This window comes from Mustela lutreola, chromosome 17 (genome assembly GCF_030435805.1).
Source record: "Mustela lutreola isolate mMusLut2 chromosome 17, mMusLut2.pri, whole genome shotgun sequence".
Classification (NCBI taxonomy): Eukaryota; Metazoa; Chordata; class Mammalia; order Carnivora; family Mustelidae; genus Mustela; species Mustela lutreola.
In genome coordinates this window covers 14271099-14293698 of record NC_081306.1, presented here as the reverse complement: position 1 = coordinate 14293698, position 22600 = coordinate 14271099, and the positions used below count along the sequence as shown (strand labels likewise).

General features: G+C 48.5%; 1 protein-coding gene across 3 annotated transcripts in view; it reads right to left on the bottom strand.

Moving 5' to 3' along the window:
* The window catches only part of ZC3H7A (zinc finger CCCH-type containing 7A), a 38259-nt gene extending 22207 nt beyond the window's left edge, over window positions 1–16052 (bottom strand). The window contains exons 1-4 of one of the 3 annotated variants that reach the window (XM_059154090.1): window positions 15924–16052; window positions 4236–4337; window positions 2874–2913; window positions 902–1099 (exon numbers count right to left, since the gene is read on the bottom strand). In XM_059154090.1, coding sequence (XP_059010073.1) covers window positions 902–1099; window positions 2874–2913; window positions 4236–4303 — 306 coding nt within the window. In that variant the 5' untranslated portion in view covers window positions 4304–4337; window positions 15924–16052. Of the gene's footprint in view, window positions 1–901; window positions 1100–2841; window positions 2914–4235; window positions 4338–4430; window positions 4458–15923 lie in introns of those variants that run through there. The other 2 variants (XM_059154091.1, XM_059154092.1) reach the window with 2 other exon arrangements.
* Between the last annotated feature and the right edge of the window lie 6548 nt (window positions 16053–22600).

The following is a 22600-nucleotide window of genomic DNA, read 5'->3' as shown; positions in this document are numbered from 1 at the left end:
CCCAGATCTTCAGGAAATAAAACTTCTCAGACACAGCTGATGCCTCAAGTGTCACTTTCCTGTCCTACTCTTTCCACTAGTTACCCTTTGGCAGAGCTCGTGAAAATGTCAGCTGGAGGGGGCACCTGGATGGCTCAGTGGGTTAAAGCCTCTGCCTTCGGCTCAGGTCATGATATCAGGGTCCTGGGATCGAGCTCCACATCGGGCTCTCTGCTCAGCGGGGAGCCTTCTCCCCAACCCTGCCCCAGCCTGACTCTCTGCCTACTTGTGATCTCCGTCAAATAAATAAATAAAAATCTTAAAAAAAAAAAAAAAAAAAAGTCAGCTGGAGGGGGCACCTGGCTAGCTACCCTGGTTAGGCATCTGGTTCTTGGTTTGGGCTTGGTCCTGATCTCAGAGTCATGAGATTGAGCCCCATGTCAGGCTCGAAGCTCAGCAGGGAGTCTGCTAGAGGTTCTCCCTCTGCCCAGCCCCCATCCCCATGGGCATGCACATGCCCCCTCTCTCTCCCTCTCTCAAAAAAACAAATCTTTAAAAAAAAAAAAAAAAAAAAAAGTCACCTGGAAATGTAACTCCCAAACAGCTAGCCGATGAAAAATCCACTACGGAAAACAAATCTGTGAACACCTGTGTCTTCCGGCATCAATTTCTGTTACAAGCAGACACAGCCCAGAAGCTAGACTCACATGGCAACTCCAAGGACCAGTCCAAGAAACAGGGTATTTCTAAAATCCCTAAACATTTAGCCAAAGCTGATTTTTCAAAGCCTCAAGCCACTCTAAAGGCGTCAGTAATGTCTTTCTTCAAAACAGAAATTAGAAAATTGACTTTTAATGTACTATATCATTGAAAATGTCTTTTTCTCTCTAGAAACGCTGTTTTAAAAGAAATCACAACTCACCATGTTAGAATAGCAAGCAATACGATTTATATGCAGCTTTTCAATTATTTCTTTAGGGATGACAATTTCTTCAGACTTTGCATACCCAGCGATATTCAAAGCTTCTGTGTACTGGCTTATTGAGTTGTTCCAATCACGTTCCCGATAAACATCATTGCCTTCATTAAAAAGATTTCTCACAAGAGCACGTAAATATACCTTAAAAAAAGAAAGGGACCACTTGAAGCCCTTTACGGAACAAGTTTTAGGTTTAAGGAAATTATCATTTTTGTACCAAAACTTCCTGAGCCTTTGATGAAACAGAACAAGAAACACAGCTCTAAGAAACTGGGAACCCAGAACCTGCCGCCATCTCAGCAAGGGCTTCATCTTGCTCACTTTTTAAAGAGGAAATTCCATTTCTCATGGAGAGAAATGCAGCAAAGTATTTGTTCACATCCCCAACTCTGTGCCTATGAGAAAGTCCTACAAGGGGAAACTCTAGGTCACAAAGAAAGAGCATTGTAAGTTTCTGACCAGTATTTCTGAACTGCCTTCCAAAGGGGCAGTAACACTGAACACATCTAGCAGTTTCCTTCATGGCACCCCCCTCCCAAAACGGGGTAGGATGTGTGCATCTGTGCATGTGTACACATAAAACCCCTACCGATTGCTACGTGAAAAACTGTCCCCTTTCTTATGTGGATGTCTGATTACCAACAATTTCTCACATTTTGTTGTTGTTGTTGTTTCTGTACCTTTTTTTGTTTGTTTCAGAGGTAGAATTTTAGGATTCATCAGTTGCAAATAATGTCCCACATTTTTATGGACCATTGTATTTCCTCTTTTGTAAATGTTCACTCAAGTCAATTACAGATTGGGGAGTGGAAGGTAAACCTTTTCCTCACAAAGGAAGTGTAGTATGCACATCCTTTCGGTATATATAAAAGTTCTGAAGTTTCAGTATATGTTCCTTCATGATTTCTATCAGTGCTTTAATGTTTTTAAAAGTCAAGACCAGATAAATAGTACAAGAACAGACAAATATTCAAGTCTTCAGTCTCGTTTTGCAAAATTCCTGTCTAAGCTGACAAAGGTAGTAAAGAACACTGGACAGATCAACCTTTAATAAGGGAGGTGACTTGTGACCTGCCACTTCATCTCTCGGGAACCCCGTCCCAAATGTCAGGACTAGAAAATGAACTGTAAAATGAACGGATTGTTCTGAGTATTTCCGAGCCATATTACTGATTGTACATCTGTTTGAAGAGAGGGAGGGAAGGAAGAAGGAAAAAGGCAGAGAAGGAAACTGAGAAGAGGGAGAGAGAAAGAGGCAGAGAAAAAGAAGGAACATTTAGAAGGATCAAAACAGAGACAAGAAGCCACACGTGAACGAACAGTCCATACCAGGGCCTTTAGTCCAAGACCCAGGGAACCGGGCTTTCACTGTGTTTCCAACTAGCTTCATCTCTCGCTCTCCCTTCTTAGGATCCAGGCACCCTCTACTCCTGTTAGATCCTCTCTTCTCCTAAATTAAGAGCGCGTGTGCACTTTCCTTTGCGACATAATCCGTTCCCCTTATTTCCAATGAGCTAAGAGGGAGGCTAATGGTATTTTTCAAAGGTCTCAGAAGAAAAATTAGTGTAAACTACCCTCCTGGAGGAAAGACAATACAGGACAACTGTCCACCTGTCCCAACAAATACCATTGTCTCATATGTGCATAAGACCGGCAAACTCTCTAAGCGCCCAGAGAGTCAATGTTTCAGGCTTTGCAGGCCAGACAGTCTCTGTCTCGGCTACCATATGTCATGCAAACAGCCACAGATAATATATTAACAAATAGGTGTGGCTGGGCTCCAATAAAACTTTATTCATAGTAACAGACAACGGGCCACATTCGGCCCACAAAGCCATGGTCGGCCAACCCCCACTAAATGTGATAGTTCTCAGGCTACTTGCAGAGCTTTTAGGCAGACGTTCCCCATCATTACCGCATACTGTTCCTGTGTTCCTGGGTATGACAGTGGTGACCTAGGAAGAAGAAACCAAGTAACTGTAATTATTGGGCTCTTATCAGGATTCCTTGATCCAGAAGTCATTGTAAAACAGGTTCTATTAGCTTGCCGCAGGTTCAAAGCACATCTGAAAGACCTACCTCTCTTTTAACACCACCATTCACATATAAGGTAGGTATGGGGAAAGAAGAATCTATAACTCTTCCTTTATGTTCTCTTTAGTAAGTGAAACACTTTTCTTCTCCAACCTACCTCTACTAAAAGAAGGCTTACTTCCTCAAATACCAAAAAATCTGTGAAATAGCATTGAACCACTAAGAGTTGTGACTGAGTCACTGTATACAGAGAAGGTGGTCTCCTTCCCGGGAAGAACATGGAGGCCCCTCCGCCGGGACAAGTCCGCCCGGGCCCCGGACTATACATCCCCGCCATGCTCTGCCACCCTCGAGAAGGCTAGTTAAAGCCCAAGCTTCTTAGCAGAAATGTTTGATTATAAAAGCCCTGCATACAAGTTCATTCTCAGTCACTTTCCAGTCTTCAGAAGTGTTCTGATGGGATTAGGTACCAATTCCTCTCGGTTTAACATTTTCAGAGACACTGAAGGATTTTAGTTCTAAAAATCAGGGACAGTAAGATACACTTCAGAACAAGAAATCAAAAGTATAAGAGCAAAAACTATTGCTGCATAAAAATACCTCATTTCAGACCTGAATTAAGGGCACTTATAAACCAGATTTAAGATTTCTTAATCAGGGGCGCCTGGGTGGCTCAGTGGGTTGAAGCCTCTGCCTTCAGCTCAGGGTCCTGGGATCGAGCCCAGCATTGGGCTCTCTGCTCAGCGGGGAGCCTGCTTCTTCCTCTCTCCCTGCCTGCCTCTCTGCCTACTTGTGATCTCTCTCTGTCAAATAAATAAATAAAATCTTAAAAAAAAAAAAGACTTCTTAATCCAATATAAAAAGTACAGTTGACCTCTCGAACAACACGGGCTTCAACTGCGTGGGTCCACCTATATAACTTTCTCTTTTTCAACAAATACAATACAGTACTGTAAATGTATTTTCTCTTCCTTATGACTTCCTTACCACTTTGTTTCTCCAGCTTGCTTTACCTTAAAACAGAAATAATACATATAACGTATGAAATGTGTTCATTGACTGTTTATGTTATTGGTCAGGCTTCCAGTCACCAGTAGGCTATCAGTAGTTACATTTTTGGGAGTCAAAGGTTATATGTGGACTTTAAATTGGTGGGGGGGGCGGTCTGTACCCCCTCGCCCCACGTTGTTCGAGGGTCAGCTGCACCATGTGCCGCGAACGCAGGTACGAGTCAAGCCCTTACTGTATAAACTGCAGTCCTTCCTTAATGTTCTGCTGCCTTTTTCTTCTCTCCTCGGACACACTGGACATGTTACCCCACACATCCACGTTCTAAATGATCGATCTGGAAAGAAACAAGCCACAGGGTTATATCAGGCCTAGGGCTCCTGGACCCCAATGATAACACCGATAAGTTGCGGTCCTGCCACACAATTACTTGTGGCCACGTCCCTCTCTGCTGCCTTGACTCTGGGGTCCTCGACACTGAGAACCCTGACTTATCCAGATGGTCTGGGCCGCCCAGCGCACAGCAGCATCGGGTCCTCACTCTCTTTCAAGGTTCAGCAGCCACACTGATTCAGCATTCTCCTCCTGGACAATCACCATGAAAAAGTCATTTTCCTGCACGACCCTCTCCACCTCCCCCCCCTTCAGCTCCAAGTTTTGTTCCTTCCCTTTCCATCCGCACGCACGCAGAAGCTGCCGCTAAAACAGTCCTGGCCTTGTTTGGCTTCTGGAAGCTCTCCAGAAGTGGAAAGGTTTCACATCCGCTTGCCTGGGAGGGAGTCTGACTTCCTGGTAAGCAGAGCGGAAACCCTATACATATTTTGTTGTACAAACTTCTGAAATAATCCTTGGGGATAGAGCTGATAGAATAAAAAATCTGAATGAAGTCATTCATTTGGAATTTTCTAGAAAGTAAGTGTTTACTGGCAAATGTCAACACCAGTCAAAGCTATTTGTGTCTGCCTCCCCAGCACCCCCCTGACCATCACTGTCCATTTAGCAATTCCCCGCAAATTAAGGGAGAACCTCAGGGAAGAGATTAGTGATAGAACACCATCTCCCAGCGTCCTAAACCAGGGTTTCTCCAGCTCAGTGGTTGGGGACAGACAGTCCTTTACTTTGGGGACTGCCCTGTGCACAGTAGGATGTTAGCAGCACCCCTAGCCAGCCCCCGCTGATGCCAGTAGCACCCCCCCCCCCCCAGCATGACAACCAGAAGTACCTCCACGGTTTGTTAAATGCCCCCTGGCAGGGGTGAGGAGGGCGCACAGGTTTCCTGCATGAGTGCTGGGACCTAAGCCTCAGAGGACATCTGCTCACACAAACAGTGCACGGGGAACGCATGTGGCGGATGGGGAACTTGCACTCAGGCTTTGTAGCAGAAATGTTTTAGTTTCACTATTGCTTGACATTCATAGTTTTATTTTTAAATCTACCTGTTTCAAAATGTAGGGGATAGGGATGAGCTCTGGAATGCCCCAAACGTAGGTAACTGGTGATCACTTTTTTTTCATCTTTTAAATACTGTCAGTTCTAAATATTTTGATCTTCTGCCCAAGTTGTTACTTTACTGAAGTCTTTATATGTGAAATGATCTATCTGGGGTTGGCTTTAAAATATTTCAGCAAGGGGGCGCCTGGGTGGCTCAGTCAGTTAAGCATCTGCCTTCCGCCCAGGTCATGATCCCAGGGTTCTGGGATGGAGTCAGGCTCCCTACTCAGCAGGCTCCCCACTGAGCCTGCTCCCCCGTCTCCCTCTGCCAGCAGCTCTGCCTGCTTGTGCTTTCTCTCTGTCAGATAAATAAATAAAACCTAACTTCCTTTAAAAAAAAAAAATTCCAGCAGGGCACCTGGATAGCCTAATCAGGTGAGCATCTGACTCTCCCATCTCAGCTCAGGTCCCTTTTTTTTTTTTTAAAGATTTTATTTATTTATTTGACAGCAAGAGACACAGCGAGAGAGGGAACACAAACAGGGTGATTGGGAGAGGAAGAAGCAGTTTTCCCGCTGAGCAGGAAGCCTGATGTGGGACTCGATCCCAGGACCCTGGGATCACGACCTGAGTTGAAGGCAGACGCTTAATGACTTAGCCACCCAGGTGCCCCTCAGCTCAGGTCCTGATCAAGTTAAAGCCCCATGCTGGGTGTGGAGCCTACCTTAAAAAACATCAAATCAAATCAGTAGGTTAAAGCCTCTGCCTTCGGCTCAGGTAATGATCCCAGAGTCCTGGGATAGAGCCCAGTGTCAGGCTCTCTGCTCAGCAGGAAGCCTGCTTCCCACCCCACCCCCGCCCACCTGCCTCTCTGCCTACTTGTAATCTCTGTCCAATAAATAAATAAAATCTTTTTAAAAAATCAAATCAGACCAAATATTCCAGCAACCAGAAAAAGAAAAAAAAAAAAAAGTGGGGTGGGGCCGAAATAGCAGAATGCAGCCAATGGGTGATAAACACAGGGATTCTTTCTACTTCGTCAAATTTGACATATTTCCAAAATAAAACGTTTCCAAAGCCCATGACATGGAAAGCAAATGGCATTACTTCTGGAGTTTGTTTTTCAGGTAATCTAGCTTAAAGGGGGACGAGTGGGTGGAAATGAAATAAGACTGCCAAAAATATGGCATCGCCTGTCCCAACTGGCGATGGGAAGTGTGTGGTGGGGGCGCTTCTCCACTTCCACCTGTACATATCTGACCATTTACTGAACAAAAAAAGTTTAAATTTCTACTTGCATGTACAAAGTTATTTAAGGAGGCACTGTTTGTAAAAGAAAAAGTTAAAAAATGTACTTGATACCTATCAAGATGTAAGTGGGTTGAGCCAGAAAAAAACTGCCCTGGAAGCAAAAGACAGGTAAGATCCAAGTGTCCACAATACAATCCAGTTGTGATTTAAAAAAAAAAAAAAAAAGGGTGGGGGAGACTATATAGTCACATTTGCTTGTATATCCACAAAACAGCTCCAGACGATGGGGCGCCTGGGTGGCTCAGAGGGTTAAGCCTCTGCCTTCGGCTTGGGTCATGATCTCAGGCTCTTGGGATCGAGCCCCATGTCAGGCTCTCTGCTCGGCAAGGAGCCTGCTTCCCTTCCTCTCTCTCTGCCTGCCGCTCTGCCTACTTGTGATCTCTGTCTGTCAAATAAATAAATAAAATCTTAAAAAAAAAAAAAAAAAAAGCTCCAGACGGAACCACCGCAGTGGCAGAAAACTGGGGACAGGCCCTTGTCATCGCGTACCTTTAAAACCCTCTTCCTGGGGCACCTGGGTGGCTCAGTGGGTTAAAGCCTCTGCCTTCGGCTCAGGTCATGATCCCAGGGTCCTGGGATCGAGCCCTACTTCAGGCTCTCTGCTCGGTGGGGAGCCTGCTTCCTCCTCTCTCTCTCTCTCTCTGCCTGCCTCTCTGCCTGCTTGTGATCTCTGTCTGTCAAATAAATAAATAAAATATTAAAAAAAAAAAAAAAACCTCTCTTCCTGAACCCTCTAAGTGAATTACAGCTGAGAAAAAATTTTTGGTATATTTTAAAAACCTTTGTAGCCTCTGAACCGTTCCTTGAAAAGATGACATAAGGGACCACCAAGCCTTTTTTCTCTTTTATTTAAAATGAGACCAATTTTGGGAAGACTTGGTGGCTCATTCAGTTAAGCGTCTGCCTTCTGCTCAGGTGACAACCTCAGGGTCCTAGAATGGAGCCCCCCAGAGAGTTCCATGCTCAGCAAGGGGTGTGCTTGTCCCTCTCCCTCTGCCTCTGTGCTCTCTTTCTCTATCAAATAAATAAAATCTTCAAAAAATAAAAATAAAATAATAAAGTGGGACCCATTTAGGGCAAGAGCTTACCGCTCAAAGGCACCCAGAATAACACTTGGCGGGGGGCAGGTGGGGGGAGGTGGTCACAGCAGTCAGGCCTGAAAGTCAGTAACAAAAGAGCCTACCCAAAGCAAGAACACTTCCCTATCTTCAAGGAACAGGACCCCTTCTTCCCCACCTACAGGGAAGGTGGGGAATTAGCCTGAGGTCCCTGTTGGCCTAGAAGGGACTCTGGGATCAGGATAATCCGCTGAGTTAATAGTCTTAGAGCTATTTCCCCAGAAAAGTGCCAGAAAACCTTGAACCTCGACCTTTTAAGGACAAAGGGCAGGTGGCAAAGAGCTGACAACTCAAGCAGGCGATTAGGAAAAAATAAGACGGCAGGCTCTTTTAATAGCGTGAAACACATGCCTCCTTTAGATGGTTAAAGATTTGGGAACATAGTTACCAGGTGACAGTCAAAGACAGTAGGATAGAGGATCTCATGTTCCTCTAGTTCTCTCCCCCGAAACTGCACTACGACAAACTGTTCACAGAGCTGGTCAATGAACACCACATACCTATGTTCCGCAGGGAATGTTTTGCCATTTAACCCATCTGCCCGTCTTTGTCCACCCGCCCGTCCCTCTGTCCATCCATTCATCCACCTTACTATTTTGATATACTGCAAAGTGGCAGACGTCAATTATAGTTCACCAGTACGCATGTCAGCATGCACAATATTACCCTAGATTTCAATGTTTGTTTACAGTGTTCTTAAGGTAAAATGCAGAAACGTTTTTTCCTTGTAAAACACACAAATTTCAAGGCACGTTCTGAACAAAGGGTACACTCATGTCGTCCGGCCCCAGCTGCCCCCCCACCTTGATAGAACACCCCTCCAGTCACTCTAGGAAGTTCCCTCAGACCCCCTCCCCAGCCAATCCCTGCCACGCCCCTACCCCTGGCAATCGCTGTCCTGATTTTCTTCCATTCCAGCTGAGTTTCACCTGAGAAATACACCCACGCCTTTCCCGTTTTTGAAAGAAAGAAAAGATAGGGTGCCTGGGTGGCTCAGTGAGTTACACGGCTGCCTTTGGCTCAGATCATGATCTCAGGGTCCTGGGATCGAGTCCCGCATCTCCCCCAGCCTACTGCTCCCCCTGCTTGTGCATGCACTCTCTGTAACAAATAAATAAACAAACAAATCTGAAAAAAAATTTAATAAAAAAAGATAAATGTTTTATACATCATCTTATTTTGGGATCCCGTTAAAATCTGGCCTTGATTTTATTTTATTTTTTTTTAGATTTTATTTATTTATTTGACAGACAGCACAAGTAGGCAGAGAGGCAGGCAGAGAGAGAGAGAGAGAGGAGGAAGCAGGCTCCCTGCCGAGCAGAGAGCCCAATGAGGGGCTGGATCCCAGGACCCTGGGATCATGACCTGAGCCGAAGGCAAAGGCTTTAACCCACTGAGCCACCCAGGTGCCCCTGGCCTCGATTTTAAAGTGAGGAAGGATCCGATCAAGTTAATCCAACAGCTACTTTTCTTATTCAAACTCCGCAGAGCAGGACAGGCATCCACTCCCACCTTGAGACTGGGGCTTCATCTCCATCGGGCTTTGCTGGAGCCCCTCCTCTTCCTCAGCCGCACCCCCCTCCACCTCCTGCACCACCCAGGGCTCAAGACCCTCCTCCACCCTGCCCCTTCCCCACCCCCGCCCCCTCTGGCAGTTCTATTAGAGGTCTCCTAGACATCACGGACTGTTTAAGAAGATTTTAATACTAGGATGGTGAAAAGGAATGTCTCCTCGCCTGTCACTAGGCCACCCATGCGCCCTTCCTCAAGGCAACCACCCACTGTTACGGTCTCTTCCGCAAGAGAGCATCTTGACTGCGGCAGTGGCTCCGTGAATCCACGCAGGGGATAAAATTGCATAGACAGACACACACCCAAGTGCACAGACAACCTGGTCAGAGCAAGAGCCTGTACTCTGGTTAACAGTATTCTCTAATCTCAGTTTCCTAGCTTTGATCCGCCACTACAGTGACATGAGATGGCACCGCTGGGGGAAATGGATGAAGGGTTCGCGGGCCTCTAGACACCACTTTCGCAATTTCCTGTGAGCTTGTAATTATTTCAAACTAAAGAGTTCGACCCACCCTGTGCGTCTGTCATTTTCTATACCATCTGGGGCTCCCAATGTGTTCTGCACTTGCTTCTGTCTCTCTGCACCTAACCTCAAAGGTCACTCCCTACCAGGGGACGAGAGAAGCTGCTTTAACTGCCGGGATCTGGTCTTACCATCACTTCTGATGATGCGCATTTGGGTCGTTTCCAGTCTCTACAGTACACCAGGCACCCGGGACTTTTCATGTGTGTGTCCGTGTGTGTGTGTGTGTGTGTGTGTGTGTGTGTAGATACGCATACATCTGTATCTTCAAAGAAATGCCACGGGCTAAAGGCAGCATGCGTTTGTTTATTTCACCAGCCACTGCCAAGGTAGAACATGAACCTGCCCCACATCGCACGGGAGCCCCGATTTTACCACTTCATGGACCACTCCTGCCAACCAGGGAGGTTAAGAAACATGTGACAGTGGGGTGACAATGTGACGAGCTTTTTGTCTCAGCCCTTCTGTCACTAGGGAGGCTGCTCTAAGAGTCATGTCATTCGCACTTCCTTCTCCGTGAACTGTCTGCTTGGATCTTTTGCCCATTTCTCCTTCCATTCTTGAGCTTTTCTCATTCAGGAAAGCTCTTGACAGAGTGAGGAAAGCAGACTTTTGTGGTGGTGGTGTTGTTCTTCCCCATTCGATGTCATTCCTTCCTGGTTTCCTATGGTTTCTGACAGAAGCTTTTACCTCTAAGTGGCTGAATGTATCAATATTTTCTTTCAGGGCACCTGCATTCAGACACACTCGCATACACCTTCGCCAGTCTGAAATTAGAACTGCATGTTTTCTCTGAATACTCTTATTGTTTCACCAAAAAAAATTTTTTTTTAACGTGACCCACCAGTGGACTGTAAGAAGTGATGCAGGGATATGTCTAATTCCCTTCCAAAGAGCTACCTGGTCTCCAAGCAGCATTTATAAAACCACCATCTACGTCTATGCCGATATGCATAAGGCTGTGACATATATGAATTTCTGAGCCGTCTCGGATTTTTACTCAGCACTTCTGACTTGAACAGTCCCAATTCGAGGCCCTCCCGCCAATCCAAACCCTTTGCTCAATCTTAACTTTTCAGTAATGAAACCCACCTTCTCGCCCCTTGCTCCAATCAGACCCCTGGCACCATCCTGGTTTCTCTCCCATCTCACTTCCATCAGCCCCTTGACAAAGCCCACAAGTGACACTGCAGAGTATGTGCAGGGCCCCCCAAATCTGGCCACGGCGCAGGCTTCCTCCGCCACCCCGAGCCGGATCACAGATTCACAGGTCGTACCACTCACTCACGTGGATGTCGCAATATCCTCCTTTCCTGAGCTCCCAGTCTTCTCCACTGCCCCCTCCCCCCACCACTTCCCACACTAAACTAAAAGGAATGTTCTTTTAAACACACAAATCAGATGTTACAGCCCTGCTTTAACTCCTTCAGGGGCTTCCCTGGGCACTTAGATAAAAAAAATCCAGAGTCCACACAAATCAGATGTTACAGCCCTGCTTTAACTCCTTCAGGGGCTTCCCTGGGCACTTAGATAAAAAAATCCAGAGTCCTTACGGGGACCTGTCCTAGCCCAGAGGAGCCTCCCAACCTCTGCTCTCCCACCTTCGTGCACTCACGCATTCAGCAACCATCACACTGGGCTTCTGCAGGTTGGCAGATGAGTCAAGGGCTCTGGGCATTGTGCTTGCTCATCCCTCCACCCAAAGCACACTTCCCAGAACCTCACAGAGCTGGTTCCTTTTCCCCTGGAGTCCTGGCTTAAATATCACCTTTAAGGGCCTTCCCTTATCCCCTCCACTGTTGCCTTATCCCATGTTCACTGTGCTGTTTGCTTCCAGAGGTCCCTTGTGTTTCTTAGTCCTGATTATCTACCAACATCTGGATCCAGGTCAATATATATTTGAATGGAAGAACGAATGACGGGGCCAAGCATAAAGGGAATGCTTCTTGGGTGGCTCAGTGGGTTAAGCCTCTGCCTTCAGCTCAGGTCATGACCCCAGGAGGTCCTGGGACCAAGCCCCACATCAGGCTCTCTCCTCAGCAGGGAGCCTGCTTCCCTCCCCCGACCCCCCCCCCGTGCCTCTCTGCCTACTTGTGATTTCTGTCAAATAATAAAATCTTTAAAAAAAAAAAAAAAGGAGAATGCTTCTTACAAAAGGCCCGAGAGTTAACACCCAACATGAAAGGGCAGGCGTGACAACGGAGGGTTCCAGGGAGGAAATGACCAGGCAGACAGAGCTGGCTATGATGGGACTCTGCCTCCTACCTGCTAGGGGAACAAGGTGGGGAGGAAATCAACACAACAGGGATCAACCAGAGACACCGACAGAGAGAAAGACCACAAGCGACCCATGAAGGAGCACAGTGATGGGTTTCCTTCACCGCCAACAGCCGAGAAGCACAGCAGACAGACACACTTCTCCCTAAATAAAAGGGAACCAGAATGGGATAGTGCACTTTAAAGCAAGAAACTCAACTAGATATAAATCTCATTGGATTATCTGAAATTTTACCAGCTGGAATATCCTCATCATCTCATCTTTCTTCCATCAGCTGATTTTAAACCTGTCACTCATTCCGAAGTTTTAGGTAAGGCAGAAAGGTGCCCTGGGTCTTCATTACAGTTCCTTATTTACTCAGTGCCTATACAGTGAAACTGATCATACTCAAGTCTGGTACAAAACACAACGCTAGAAGCTGGACACTGTACTCATATACGTGGCATTTTAACTTCACTAGACAACTTTAGAAACTAGCTCCCATTAAGAAAAGACACCCCGGTAACTGAATACGTGATTGCAACATAGTGTAGAGACGGAACAATAGCTAACACTTGTCGCCCTTACTGAATGCCAAGCATTGTTCTATGTGCTGTGCATGTATTAAATCATTTAATCCTCATAATAGACTCAAGAGATAGGTACCATGAGGAAATTTTGCATAGTGAAGTGACACAAGCAGTCCAGGATCACAGCTAGGGAAGTGGCAGAGCTGGATTTCAGAGCCAGACAGGCTGGCTCCAAGCCCGAATTCTTATCCACCAGGCTATTCTGCACTGTAAGTGGCAGTGATGCCAGGAGGAGGGCGAGTAGTCTAAGTCAGCCCCGGGCTGGGCTCTGAAAGACAAATACAGCTCTGGCAGACAGGTGGGCATTTTAAGGACACTCCAGGGGAACAGAATAAACACACCTCTGCATACTCACACACACACAGTGACACGCTCAAGGAACACCATTTAAGAAACTTAGAGCAAAGGGTTTCCATGGGGATGCAACATACTCAAGGAGGTAGGATAACAGTCCAGGGAAAATCTGCATGTGGAAATATGCTTCACCCATAACATAATGTGTTTAAACACAGTAACTGAATACTATACAGTCGTACAAGACATACGCAGCAAAAGAGAAAGTGAGCAGCGTTTATGCACAGTGTTTGTGTTTTCTCCTAAAAAAATATTCCTAGGGGTGCCTGGGTGGCTCAGTGGGTTAAGCCTCTGCCTTCAGCTCAGGTCATGATCTCAGGGTCCTGGGATTGAGCCCCACATTGGTCTCTCTGCTTGGTGGGGAGCCTGCTTCCCTCTCTCTCTCTGCCTGCCTCTCTGCCTACTTGTGATCTCTCTCTGTCAAATAAGTAAATAAATAAAATATTAAAAAAAAAAAAGATATTCCTGGGGCGCCTGGGTGGCTCAGTAGGTTAAGCCACTGCCTTCGGCTCAGGTCATGATCCCAGGGTCCTGGGATCGAGTCCCGCATCGGGCTCTCTGCTCAGCGGGGAGCCTGCTTCCTCCTCTCTCTCTCTGACTGCCTCTCTGCCTACTTGTGATCTCTCTCTGTCAAATAAATAAATAAATTCTAAAAAAAAAAAATGTTTAAAAAAGAAAAACTTTAAAAAAAAAAGATATTCCTAAATTTCAAGTGAAAAATTATAGTTACCAGTCCAGATTAAATTGTATCCTCAGACTCAAGCCTTTCCACAGAAGAGCATAAACAAACAAAACAAAAAGTAAAGTAACTTTACCCTCAACCCTGTCTTGCAACAGTTAGCTCACTCTGTAACACTTACACAAGTGTTGGGCTCCATTGTAACTTTCAGAGACTTAACTCAGGCAGTGAAACATCCCACATGTTCCAACACTTTCTTGAAACAATGACTCTTCTACTGGACACTTTGTTATGAGACAGCGGTGAGCCCCCAAGCAAAAGTCACAGTAACTCAGAGGAACCCCTGGACTCTCCAGTTCATTCTGGTGGCAGAGGGCCTGGAAATTAACATGCTCTTTAGGGAATCCACCCATGAATACTGGAAATACTCATCCTCCATAACTCACCATCTCATTCTGATTCTAACCCAACCTGTTTCCAGACTCCGATACATAGCAGAGAAAGAAACTCAACAAAGAAAAATTTTGAAACGTGTATTATTCTGCAAATTAGGACAAGAGCCTCATTTGCAATCAGCTCAACACTTCAGTTCAGCTTAGAGTGAGGAGGACCAGACAGGGGCTCCTAGAGAGCCTAGGGGACAGGAGGCCACATGCCATCAGGGAAGCAGGAAAAGATAAGCAGATGGCACAGCCTCCCAGCCGCCCTGCCCCCACTCAGATGCTCTTTTACAGCACTGGCCAATAGCAGTATAAGGCGAACCACATATGTAATTTCAAATTTCCAAGTTGCCACGTTCAACAAAAGTAAAAAGATACCCGTGTAAATAACGTCAACGATTTATTTTGGCTGACCCGATTAGGTGCAAAGTATTATCATCTTAACATCTTGAACTTAAAATTATGAGATCTTTTACTGTTTGGTTGGTTGGTTGGTTTTTCTTTTTCCATACCTAGTGTTTAAAATCAAATATGTCTTTTTCTGCCGGGGCACATCACCGTTGGGTCCAGCCACGTAACTAAGCGCTCGGCACGCCCGTGTGGCCGGCGGGAGGCCACCTTCCCGGGCAGCTCGGGTCTCATGTAAGCAGATGCCCGCTGTCCCCGCACCTAGCACAGGTGCCTTCTTTGATCTCAAGCACTTGGGTGGAGGGGGGCGGACGGGAGAAATACCCGAGCGCTGATGAATTCCCCAGCCCGGGCGCAGGCGCAAACTCTCGGGCCCCGCCGGCGCTTCCCGGCTTGACCACACCCCTGCGATGACCGTCCCCAGCCGTGCCTTCGCGCTAATGAGAACTGACAGGTCTCCATTCCTCACCGGTGGGGAAAGAAACCCAAAACCCCGGCAGTCCCCGCATCCCCAAGAAAGACAGGAAAGCCTCCGCCGCGCGTCCTAGCTGGGCGTCCGGCGCAAAAGCAACCGGGAGGGGGGTGGTGGGGAGGGCTGGTTCCCCCCGAAATAAACGAGCCACGCACTCGGCGCGCGTCCCTCCCGCCCCCAGACCCAAGACACTGGATGAGGGGACCCGCGGTGACCGAACAGACACAAACGACGGAAAAAATAAACTGGTGGAGGGTTGGGGGGAAGGGGGGGTTAGGTAAGCAGAGAGGAAGTGCGGGGCCAGCGGGAGCGCGTGCAGGCGTGGATGGCGGGGAGCCGCGGCCCTGGGCGCCCCGCTTCCCGCAGCCTCGCCCCGGGGGGACGTCCCGCCGCCGGAGGGCAGGGGAGGGGGAGGGGAGGGGGAGGGGAGAAGAAGGGAGGGGAAGAAGGGGTGAGGAGGGGAGCCCCGGGGACCCCGCCCGCCTGCGTCCGCCGGGAGCTGCCGGCCCGGGCGGCGGCGCACGCTCCGACCTCCCCTCCCCGGGGGGCCGCGACCCGCCCCCACCTCCGCCGCCCCGGCCCCGGGGCGCCGCCGCCCCTCCCCCGCCCGGCGTCCGTTAACGGCCGCGCGCGAGCACGAGACGGCGGCGGGCGCGCGCCGGGCGGGGGCGCCGGGCGGGGGAGGGGCGGGGGCGCCGGGCGGGGGAGGGGCGGGGGCGCGGGCCGGGCCGGGCTGGGGGCGCGCGGGGCCGGGCGGCGCCCACCTACCTGCGGGGACGGCCGCGCCGGCCGGCGGGCGGACAGCGGCGCGCAGGCGAGCGGGCGGCGACGGCGACGGCGACGGCGACGGCGACGGAGGGGGCCCCGGCGCTCGCTGGCTCGCAGCTTCCCTCCGCGACCCGCGGCGGCGGCGGCGGCGGCGGCGGCTCGGCTGCGCCCGCGCGGCGCCCTCTGGCGGCTGGAGGCCGCGCGGGGCGCCCGGGAGACGCCGCCATTGGCTGCGCCCGTCGGTGTCGTTGCTGGGGGCGGCGGCGCCACGTCGGGCCGGACCCGGCCGGGCGGCAGGGGGGCCCCGGGCGGCGCGACCACCGACTGCTGGACGCGCGGTTCAAATTCCCGGGCGCCGCGTGCGCTCCCCGCGGGCGGCGACCCCGGAGCGGAGGCGCGGGGGCTTAGACCGGCGTCCGACCGGGAGCTGACCCACTTTCGGGGTTCGGGCAGCCTCCCCCCGAGAGGCTGTTTACTTGTGCAGACCTCAGACCTCCTCCGGTGCTTCGTACTCTGCGAGTGGAAACTCGGGAGCCCCGAAGCCATCATATTGTCCCCGGTCTTCCGGATGGAGGGACCACGGGCGTCCCAGGGGAGCTCCGGGAGGCAGGGCCCGCTTCTGCCTGGCTCCAGGGAGCCCGGCTACCCCGGGGCCTGACTCCCGGGCCTGCAGGTACCAACCCAGTGCCACGTCACCCACTGTACTGGACGCGGCCAGGTGCCCCTGTGGGCCAGGCCCGGCCCTGTGCTCTGGGGCTGCGCAGTGCACAAGGCAGAGTCCCCAGCCGGGCATGAGAAGGGGAGCAAGGTGTAGAATAACAGGGACACAGACCATTTAGAGCAGTGCAAACCAAAGACCCGGAGGCCAGGTGACATGACCGAAATGGAGGGCTACACTGAAGGTGTAGGTGAGTCACTAACAAAGGCCTCAGAAGGTGACCGGCAAGCAGAGATGGGGAGTGTGCCCCGGGAGGAGGGAACAACCAGTGCAAAGGCCCTGAGGCTGCAGCTTGGTGTCTAGGGAGCAGGAAGGGTCAGAAAGAAGAGCAGGGCCATGACCTGGAATTTGGAGTTTGTTCTGTGTGGCACGGCAGTTCCTCGACAGATCTGAATTGGGAGTGCCCTAATCTTGATTTGCATTCTAGACCATTCTCTTGGGCTACTGTGCAGAGCCTAGGTCATAGTAGGGACAGGACGAGGAGCAGCTAGACTAGCTACGTGGCTCTCTCACAGTGTTCAAGGGGAGGTCGATTTACAAATCAGCTGTATTAGTCTGTGTAGGCTAGCCTAACAAAATGCTACAGACCTGGCGACCTAAAACAAGAATTTTCTGCCAGTTCTGGAGGGTGGATATCCAAGATAAAGGTGACCGTACGGCTGGTTTCTGGTGAGAATTCTCTCCTTGGCTTGCAGGTGTCCACCTCCTCACGGTGTCCTCATGTGGCCTCTTCTCCGTGCACACACATCCCTGGTGTCTTTTTCTCATTAGGATGCCCCTCCTGCTGGTTTAGGGCTCTCTCTCGTGAACTCTTATCACCTGAATCACCTCGGTAAAGGCTTTATGTCCAGATAGTCACATGCGGGTCAGGCCTTCAACATTTGGATTTGGAGGGGACACAATTTGGTTTACAATACCAGGTAAGCAGTGTGACGGAAACATTCAGGGAGAGCCGCTAGGGCCTGTGGCATCCGGGAAGTCCTTTCTAAGGAAGAGGCTCTTAGGGCCAGAGGCGGCTTACCATTTGGGTCTCAACTCCAATGGCTGGCTGCTCTTGGAGAGGCCTAGTCCGCAGCCCATCTAACACTGCTTGGGAGTGTTGGGTACAGGGTATAGCTTGGTCCTTACAGCAGCCCTCACTATCTGGCATGACTTATTGAATCATCTGGGTACTTATGGCCTATCTCCACCCCACTAGGAAAGCAGAGACCCTGTTTTGTTGTGGATTCCCAGTCCCTAGTGGAGTGACTATCACTTCATAAACACTTCTTGAATGGATGTCTACAGGAACCTTGGAACCAAGATCTGTAGGGTGCACAAGAGGAAACTGACTGCAGGGGCATGTGGAGAGAATAGGAAAATTTAATTCAGAAGATCCTGAAAAGCCATATGGCCAAACCCCAGAGTGCTGGATGGGGTACCAGGGAGCTGAGACGAGCAAGGGCCAGGCACTGAAGGCCATCGTAAAGCCACAGGAAGCAGCATGCTTTTCTGCCAGTACAAGGAACAACTCCACGAGATTGTATTAGTTTCCTGTTGCTGCTGCAACAGATCGCCACAAACTCAGTGGCTTAAAACAACACGTATTTATTATCTGATTGTTGTGCAAATCTGGAGTCCGAAGTGGGTCTCACTGAGCTACAAGTCAAGGTGTTGGCAAGACTGGTTCCTTCAGGAGGCTTCAGGAGAGGATCTCTCTTCTCGCTGTCCTCAGCTTCTAGAAGCCGTCCGAATTCTGTGGCTCCATGGCACCTTCCCCCAACTCAATGCATGGCTCTGACTCGGCTTCTGTTACAATTTCTCTGGCTCTCCTTCTTTCTCTCATAATTACCCTTACCTTTCCCTAGAGGAGTGACTAATGAACGGAGTAAGCTTTCCAGCATCATCATTGGAGTCAGAGGGGGCCCTTGAAGCCACTGCACCCCCAGACTCTGAAGCATATTCCCTGGTCCACCATTACAGAAACTGTTCCCAGGGGCGTCACGAAGGGGTGACCCATCTCAGGGGCACTGAAGCAGAAAAATGCTTGAGAATCACTGGCTTAAATATGGAGCCTCAGGGCCACCTGGGTGGCTCAGTGGGTTAGAGCCTCTGCCTTCGGCTCAGGTCATGATCCCAGGGTCCTGGGATGGAGCCCCGCATAGGGCTCTCTGCTCAGCAGGGAGCCTGCTTCCCACCCCCATCTCTCTGCCTACTTGTGGTCTCTGTCAAATAAGATCTTTAAAAAAAAAAAAAATGTAGAGCCTCAATCTTGGGACCGTTATCACTACATACAGAAACGGACTGACCAGAGGGAGAACATCAAATAAACAGTAATGAAAATGAAAATGACCTGTTTGCTACCATTCTATACCTGTATCAGAAAAGGAAAATTTTAGGGCGCCTGGGTGGCTCAGTGGGTTAAGCCGCTGCCTTCGGCTCAGGTCATGATCTCAGGGTCCTGGGATCGAGTCCCGCATCGGGCTCTCTGCTCAGCAGGGAGCCTGCTTCCTTCTCTCTCTCTCTCTGCCTGCCTCTCAGTGTACTTGTAATTTCTCTCTGTCAAATAAATAAATAAATAAAATCTTTAAAAAAAAAAAAAAAAAAAAAAAAAAAGAAAAGGAAAATTTTATAGCTCTCAAACATGAAAGACACGTGCTAAATATTTGCTAAGGGACCACGTGATGATTGTACAAGCCACATGCGCTGACTTAAGTCAACGCATCACATGAAATTCTGTGCTAGACCCTAAATGCACAGCATAAAACAGCTAATAGCACATTCCTTCTTATGAATAATGAAGTGAATTGAACAATCCCTGTGAATCCCGCAGGCTATGCTGCTTCCAAGTGAAGCTTTGATGAAATGCTGAAGTGTAAGAAAGTTACAAAATATCAACTAGATTCCTTTATTTTCTGTAGGCTGATTGCCTGCACATCAAGTTTAATGTGTAACTAACTGCAAGCTAGCTACCAGACATGAGGTAAAGCAAGAGAACAGCAATTATTCAAGGTGTGTGTGTGGGGGGGAGCAGATACATTAAATATTGTGGGGGATAATAAGAGACTTTGTGTTTTCTTTTTTTTTTCCCAGTAATTTTTAGGAGCCCTTCTGGAGGATACACTGATAGGAAAACAGATCTTTGCTTCTGAAGGACTTTCCTTTCCTTTTGGAATTGATACCGAGTTCAATGTCATGGTGTATCACAGTTTCCTGCTTGTATTTGGGTAGACAGTACATTTACCAGAAAAAAAGAACTCAATTCTTAGTAGCTTCTGAGAACAGAGGACCACAAGAAATCAGGAGAACTCCCTTCCTGGACTCAGGAAGGGTCCCTACTTTCCCCTGCTTTTTTTTCTTTTTTCCTTTCTTTTCTTTCTCTCTTTCTTTGCTTCCTTCATCGCTTCCTTTCTTGGTCCCAGAGTTGGAAATAGAGGATCCCTTTTCCATGTGTCTGTCTTTCCTTGATAGCTATTCCCAGCTGATTTTTCCTCCCTCAACTCTCTGATTATGGAGTTAATCCTGCCCATAGTCTCTACTGCCTCCAGCCTCTGGAACCGAGGCCACTTGGAACTGGTCCTTCTGGGACCATGGATAGAATCCAGGGAGCTTCCTGCGTCTTTTCAACAAATCCCAAGTGCCAACTAAGTTCAGGGCAGTTTGCTGGATTGCCAAATCGGCCAGTCACGGTGCCTCCACTCCAGATCCTTAGAATTAAAAAAGCTGTTTGAAGATCCTCCAAGATGTGGGTCTGGGAAATGGACTACAGAACAGGAAGGAGCGGCAGGACCCCTGTGAGGAAGCAAAACACAGATTAAGGAAACTTGACCTGTTGGAATGCTGGGGCCAAGATCTTGGTCTTTTAAAATGTGAGATTGTGGGATGTGTATCAGTGAGGAGAATTAACGTGACATCTGAAGGTAACTCACCACCAACACTGCAGTTGAAAAGAAACTTCCTGTCTCAATCCAAGGACACTGCTCTCAGGCTCCTTTAATCCAACTCATCTTTTTTTTTTTTTTTTTTTTTTTAATCCTATTCAAGGATCATAAATTTTGCTCAGTCATTTATATCCCTTGGCAGGGTTCCAAGGCTTATTAAGAAATTCGCAGAAGCCATAAATATAAAGAGTGCACAAGTCCTCCCTTGAGTAAACAACATGAATGTTTCCAAAAATATGTCCAAAGCCATTTTTTCCCTACTGTGAGGTTGTTATAAAATGCACTTAGCACAAACTTACGTCGGCTGCTCTAGTCTGATTTATAGCAAAATTTAAATCACCGTATTTAAAAGACATTTGCCAAGAGGAATAAGTGTGAATACATTCTAAATCTAAATCACGGTAATCGGGTGGTGCTATAAATTTTAAATATTAATTTAAAAAACAAAACAAAACACCGGAGCCCACTCTGTTCCCTAACATTCACCACCCACTGGCATGATATTCTCCTGTCTTCATCAGGAGAGATGTTTTGGGGAACAGTCGCTGCTGTAGGTATACAGGGAAACCTACGTGCGCGTGTGTGGTCTTTTGGAAGAAAAAAATTCAAAAATTTTATACATCACACACAAATGTGTTACAAAATATATATTTAAATCTACTGCTGCTTTTTTAAAAAGATTTTATTTATTTATTTGACAGAGATCACAAGTAGGCAGAGAGACATGCAGAGAGAGGGAGGAAGCAGACTCCCTACCAAGCAGAGAGCCTGATGTGGGGCTCGATCCCAGGACCCTCGATCCCAGGACCCTCATGACCTGAGCCAAAGGCAGAGGCTTAATCCACTGAGCCACCCAGGTGCCCCTGCTGCTGCTTTTTTAGAATAAACCTATCTCCCTGGGTTTTAGACAGTCTTGAGTTCCGTGTGGCTGTGTAAGAGCCTTTCACTTCAAATGCTCATTTTCCCCACCTGGTCTCCATTATCAGTAAAGTCTCTGTTGCTTTTCTTGGATCAGGGGAAGTGGTTTCAAGTCCACCAGTTTACCAACATTACAGTGGCTTGGCACATTTTTAATTTTTTTTTTATAGAAGGGCATCAAAATCTAGCAGTGAAGTCCCAGCAGCCAGTAGGAACCAACCTCTTAGTGATTCAGATACCCTTCTGGGCACCAGTTCCTTCTCAAGCACTTTACTGGTATTCTTGCTAAAGGTGTTGGTGGGTTAGGTTGAGAATTTTTTAGTTGCAAGTGATCTGTGAGTAGCGAACCCTACTTAAACTAGGTGAACACAGAAAGCAAATGCATGAGCTTGTGGGATTTAATCAACCACGTGACACTGCCCCGATGTCATCAGAACTCAGTCTTTATCCGTCTGCTGGTTTTATTTTTTTTTTTTAAGATTTTTAATTTATTTGACAGAGAGAGAGCACAAGTAGGCAGACTGACAGGCAGAGGGAGAGGGAGAAGCAAGCTTCCCGCAGAGCAGGGAGCCCAACATGGGGCTCCATCCGAGGACCCCGGGATCATGACCCGAGCCGAAGGCAGCCGCCTAACCGACTGAGCCACCCAGGTGCCCCAGATTCTGCATTCTTAAGCAGGCCGTCCCTCTAGGAGGCCAGAGAGCTCCCAGCAGGTCCAGGCTTACAGGATGTCTTCTCAATGACCCCGTGAAGCCTGGCACTTAGAGAAACTGCTATGAATACCCCAGCCTGACTCTCATTGGCAGAACTGGGCTGTACGTCCATCCGGAATTAACCACCGACCGAGGCCTAGACGTGGTCTAAGATGTTTTTTTTTTTTTTTTTTTTAAGATTATTTATTTATTTATTTGAGAAAGAGGCAGTGGGAGAGAGCATGAGCGAGGAGAAGGTCAGAGGGAGAAGCAGACTCCCCGTGGAGGTGGGAGCCCGATGCGGGACTCGATCCCGGAACTCCGGGATCATGACCTGAGCCGAAAGCGGTCGTCCAACCAACTGAGCCACCCAGGCGTCCCTCTAAGATGGGTTCTATAAAATCATGTTATACGACCGGGGCTTCAGTT